The sequence below is a fragment of the Dermacentor variabilis genome, chromosome 1 (assembly GCF_050947875.1).
Source record: "Dermacentor variabilis isolate Ectoservices chromosome 1, ASM5094787v1, whole genome shotgun sequence".
Lineage (NCBI taxonomy): Eukaryota > Metazoa > Arthropoda > Arachnida > Ixodida > Ixodidae > Dermacentor > Dermacentor variabilis.
The window spans coordinates 188,086,597-188,092,596 of NC_134568.1; the positions used below are offsets into that span (position 1 = coordinate 188,086,597).

The window sequence follows — 6,000 nt, forward strand, 5'->3', positions numbered from 1 at the left end:
ATAAGTGTCATGCCACGCAGGAATAATCAGAATGCACTTGTAAAACAATGTGAAACTGTGTATTAATGATCACAGCAAGTTTGTAGAACCATGTGAAAGAGCATGATAACAGTAAAAGAAGTCTGGTAATGATCTAACAATATTTGAAATGGTATAAACAACTCAACAGTAGTGTCATCTACAGAAGGGCACTGTCACCAGGGTGACCAGGAGGAGGATGAGTCACATTGAGAATACAGCAGGCTGACGTCAGTCACTTCATTCCTAGAGTCACCATATTCATTTCCGTAATTTTAAATTTGTTTAGTTTTCCAATCAGATAATTGTTCTGTAGCGAAGAAGACAGGCGTGTGCTTCAGGCACATCGTCAACACCTCGCTCGAGAACAGAGCTGGCATGCTCAGTGCCCGACGCTTGATCAATAGACCTGCCTATGTATCGTGTAACATTCTGGCTTGTTAATTAAACTGCCCTACATATGTAACATGTAACTTACATGTAAGGCAGTTTAATTAACAAGCCAGAACGTTACATACTACACAGGCAGGTCTGTTGATCAAGCATCGGGCACCGAGCGAACGAGCTCTGTTCTCGAGCGAGGTGTTGATGATGCGCCTGAAGCACACGCCAGTCTTCTTCGCTACAGTTCTAAACTTCCGGTCGCTGCTGGTACGCACTATTAGCACTATATGGGTCCTTTTCCATTATTATTATGAAAGGTTGTGTTTTGCTAGCTTTATCCATTTGTCTAAGACATCCTGATGCACGCTGCATTTTGCATTTGTTTCAAGGGAAAGGAGCATACATGCCATGAACACCTGCTAGCCAAATTGGTCATTAACACCTATTAGTCAAATTGATTGTTCAATAATTGTGAGTAGCAGCCTAGTCATGCCATGAGCCATGAGCTCAGATACCGCTCGTACACAACTTCACTTGCATCAGCACAGGAAAGGTTGTATACCATATAGACTTATGTAAGGGCCGCACACCCAACTTGGCAGCCCAAAGTTTGGAAGAGAACATTTCTAACGGAGAAGCAATTGCATTTGGTGCCTGAATGCCATGCACACGCATAGGAAAATTTTAGTGCACTGCGTACTTCCGCATGCTGCTACCATATGGCGAGAGCCGAGGTGCACACAAGATATGGGGTGAGCAGAAGTCGCTGGCTGCACCAGCACCATTTTGACCTAAAGGTTCGGTCTTGTGTAAAGGCCACACCTCATAAAAATTGTGGAAAAAAAGTGCGGCCCTAACACGAGTCTATACGGTATACTCTATTTCTTTATTGCCTCTATATTTATTTTCGCTTGCTAGAACTACACCATTAACAGATTCATACATCAGGTTGAGCTTAATTCAATCACTCATAGCAGGACCATTATTTGCAATAAAGTTCTATATTTTGTTAGAAAATCTAAAAACAAACACAGGGCCACATTCTTCCTCAAAAGCCAAGCAAATACTGGCAAGTGAGGTTTGAATCCAGACACAAAGCAATCATTGCTTCAATGCCAATTTGGCATTTCGTTTCATGTTGGGCAGCCCTGTACATTTCAATGATGAACAAATTACCACTATTGATATGTGATACAGTAAAAATGCAGCTTACAGCACATCAAGTAGTAGAGAAGACTGGTGCCAGTGTCAGTGAGACCATGCCCTCATTACTTTGAATTTGAGACTCCCTACGACATCCAGCATTGTGATACTCTGTAAAATGATTAATACTACATGCTCTATCTCTTGTTCATTCAAAGTAATCAACGTTTTCTTAGGATCCCTTATTGGTAAGCTTATACATATACTGCTCATTAATTTCAGTTCAACCACCTGTTAGGACTAGTGCTTATGATCTTGTTTTGACTGTGCCTTTAGGAATAGTATTGATCACATGTAATTATGTGTCCACTGCTCTTTCCTGACAGGAAGCCTCACAGAAGTAAGCCACTTTCACAGCGATTTCGTTCATGCTTTTCTCAAGAAAGTGTAAGGGGCTTCAAAGTAAATTGTGCACCATATTTACAATGCAGTCATGAAAATGAACTTTTATGTGCAAAAAATATCTACCAAATTTTAGCTGTGATTTCGTTTTTCCAAAACCTTAACTGAGTGTGCTGTCACATTCAAATGAGTATAGATTTGAACAGGACTACTAAAAGCAAGTTATGTTAAGACGCTCACCTGCTTTTTGCTTGGCTGTTTGCTGGCTCTGAGAAAGTGCTGACTGAAGTTCGGTCTTCTCAGCCACTAGAATGCCAATGGTCTGTATATGGACCTGAAGCTGATCATTCAAGGCAACCTGCTCACGCCGGCTCTGCTCCTCCATTTCCTCCCGTTCACGGTCAAACTCACGCTGCTGCCGAGCCAGTTTTGCTTTCTGTGTGAACCACATGAAATAGGCAACCTCTAGGTGCTACTCTGTTTTTACTCTTGTTCCCCTTTATTATACACCATTATCATTAAATGAATGCCAAACTGCAGATTGAAAAAAAAATTCTTTAAGCTGTTTTATCTTTTATATCTGTATTACCATGGCTATTTCGTTAGAATACTGTAAAACAAAAAAAATTTCATGGTCCAAATACTGCATTAGCTGAATACAAACAAGCCAATTAATCACCAAGAAAATGGGTCAGGGCAGGAAAAACTGTCTGGACATAACATTTCAATTAGATACGAAACCAAAACCATGCTCACGTTGTCGGCAACATCTTACCATCAGATCTAGCATCACCAGCATTATTATCACAAGATGGAAATGGAGCACATTTTAGTGGAGTTGATGTATGTCTAGGTACAGTACACTATATGGTCACAGAGTATGTTCCAATTCGTTCAAGAATGCAAAGATCCCTAACTTGACGTTTAAGAACAGCTTTATCTCTGCATCAGTCTGCATAATTGAGCACAAACATAACACAAAATGATTTGCCTCCCGGTGCCCAGTTTTCAGTACCAAAGTAAACTGAAAGGTGCATGTTATTTCAGATTATGGTGCTACTAAACACGCATTATTACAAGCAATAACATACCTCTGCAGTTTGACAACTCATGCCCATCACTTTGCGAAACCTGTGCTTTCCCATGGAGGTCTAGCTTGCTTAGACAGCATCCAGGCTTAACATTTAACACCTCAGCCATGTCTAAAGGCCTTCAACATTATCATGTCAGGTTAATAGTGCTTGCTTGACTCCACTCCATCCCACAGCACCCAGTTGTAGTACACTGTGTCATCTGTTCCCAAGACTGCAATGTAATTATTAAAGACATTGATTATGTCTCCTCAAAGCTGTCTCATTTGCCATCCACATCAGGGCTGGAACAGGGCTTAAAGGGACACTCAAGGCAAATATGTCACCGTGGACCCATAAGCCACACACTGTCGGTGAGTAAAACCACACCCGACAATTAACTGTCTTTCTTTGTTTCTTTTTTTTTATGAAACAAAACCACAGCCAGAAACCGAGCGAAGACACAGCCGACAGCATCTCAAGACATCATGTGGACATGGAATTTTCTGCTGCTTGCAGAAATTTTACTTGCCACCTTAAGTCCATGCAGTAGACCGCCCATTGCCACATGATTGTGTAACATGACAGCAACCAGTGCGCCTACCTCAATCCGAATTCACTCTTGCTACTTGCTCTCCTCCCGACAGTAATAAATAAATAGTAAAACAATTCACCAACAATTACGATACTCCCTGACGCGAAATTTGAGCGCAGCTCTATACGTGTTTTCATTTCACAATATATTCGCTGGCACAAACTATCTGTCTCGATCGCCACATTGCAAATATAGCAAAGTGTGGTGCGACTGCCTCACTAACAGGGAGATTGCGAGACGCAGTGCATAGGCGCTATTTACAGCAGCTGCCACGGACAGACCTCCACTCATGCAGCACTTTGTTTTCATATATGGCATGGGTGGTGTCGCCAGTGAAGAGATGACGCATGCTACTCTGACGCCAACTCGTAGCCATCATCGCCGCAGAGCACCTCTTGCACAGCCCTAAGCTTTTCTCTCATGCTTTTGCCATACCCTCCTCCTCCGCTTTCCTCCTCATGCTCCTCTGCTCTTGCCATCTTTCATTCCCCGCTGCGCTCTGCGTTCGATCTCTGATCCTCCTCTGTGCTCGTTCACTAGGTTAGGCCAAGGATGCTGAGGGATGCCAATGGTCGCCGCAGGAATGGGCACCTAAGAGCTGCGCTCTAAAGCAGCCTTCGCTTCGTCTCATCTCACACTAAGTACCAAGCATCGGAGATTATGCACACCAGAGTCTCAGAAGCCATGAAGTCACAAATTGCTTAGATTTCTAGCTGTTAAATGGCACCACATCATTTACTACTGACAATAGGGAATGCATTTTTACTGACAATGACGGACATAATATATCTAGTACCCTCTGATTAAAACAATGGCCTCGTGGGCTGATTTCTTTATGGGCGTACAACTGTATTAATTCAGACAACAACAAAAGTTTGTCCTTATTTTTTTTTCTTGATGTCGTGGCCACGTATATAGCTGTCTCAAAGTGAGACAACAGTACGACAGGATTAGTCTAATCACGTCGCTTGCCACTTGAACATTGCGTGCATGCGGTTGTCTATTATGAGCTTTGTGAGCCAGAAGAGGCGCATAGTAGTATATGATACTGAAACTATTATCAGAAAACGAGAGTGTGGAGTCAAGCGAAACAACCTTTTGACCAACCACTGCATGATTGTCAAGAGCAACATCAATGAGTTCTTTTTTCTAAGAATTTAATAGAAAGTGTCTTACATTTGTGTCCTGACTGCACACATTTTGTAGGATACAAAGATTGTCATTAACGATTCACCTTTAGACACAATCCACAAGCAGCAGAAAACTTAGAACAGCACAAACTGACAAGCAACAGACTGTTTTTGGTCATAAAGATGTTTTCAGCACCTTTGTTGTTGTAAATTTTACCCGCTTCAGAAACGTGTCTGAATAAACTTGCTCTACACAGGTACCCCTTTGGTGTCTTTTCACAATAAAACTTCAAAGAGTGTAGTTGGAGATCAACGAGCTAAACTTTTTTGCAAGCAGATTTTTTTTCATAAAGCTTAATGGAACATTCATAATATCGTAAAACAAGCTCAAGTTCATAAACTTAACATAAAATTTGGGAGGATTTTGGAAGGTACAAGATGTACACATGTTGAAGGATGAAACGGCAAAGTGATTAGCTGAGGAGGAAGCAACCATCCCATTCATGATGGATGTAGAGTCGTTCAAGAAATGTCTAATATCAAATGCAGTGGATAGCATCAAGGCTATGTGGTCCATCAACAGCAACAAAAATATGTCCGAAAGTGATGACAAAGGACATTGGAATAAATATACATTGTGATGTAACTTTCGCACTAGTATTCACTTTTAACTGATCATAAAAACTGGAAGTGTGATTTTCTCTTGTTACAAAAATTGTGCACATGTAAGATTTGTGTGCACTATATTTTCTCACACTGAACCCACAAAAAGATAGTGCATGTTGTAATTAGGGAAATAAAGTAATTTGTGACACATGAATACCATGTATATTAATATCCGCAAATTTAGTGGTTTCTCTACCTGGGTGATAACATTCTTGGCTAAAAAAGTTCAACATATTCTTCATGTTCAAGCAATGGACTGAAAGCTAACATGTTTGTGCACACATGAAAAGGGCATACACAGGCACTAGAACAAGCAATGCCACCACCTTGTCCTTGTGCATGTCCTTTTTCATGTGTGCGTGAACATGTCAGTTTTAAGTGCACTGTTTCAATATCATGGCTCATCAACTAACCCGATCAGTATCTATAATCACATCCTTAAATTTTGCTAATTTTAAAAATATAAAAATTAATGAGGCCACAAAACAAAATGGCATTACTGTATTTGTTAAAAGACCTTAATTATGAGCCACAGGTTAGCAGCTGAAATATGGGCTGCCACTTGGTATGGAGTAGGCCTCTTCGCAGTAAC

The 6,000-nt window shown here is 41.0% G+C and overlaps 1 protein-coding gene across 5 annotated transcripts in view; it reads right to left on the bottom strand.

Annotated features, from left to right (window-relative positions):
* Positions 1 to 6,000, bottom strand: part of LOC142589844 (golgin subfamily A member 2-like) — a 163,282-nt gene that overhangs the window by 144,860 nt on the left and 12,422 nt on the right. For all 5 annotated transcript variants that reach the window (XM_075701476.1, XM_075701492.1, XM_075701468.1 and 2 more), the window contains one exon: positions 2,188 to 2,383. In XM_075701476.1, coding sequence (XP_075557591.1) covers positions 2,188 to 2,383 — 196 coding nt within the window. The remainder of the gene's footprint in view (positions 1 to 2,187; positions 2,384 to 6,000) is intronic.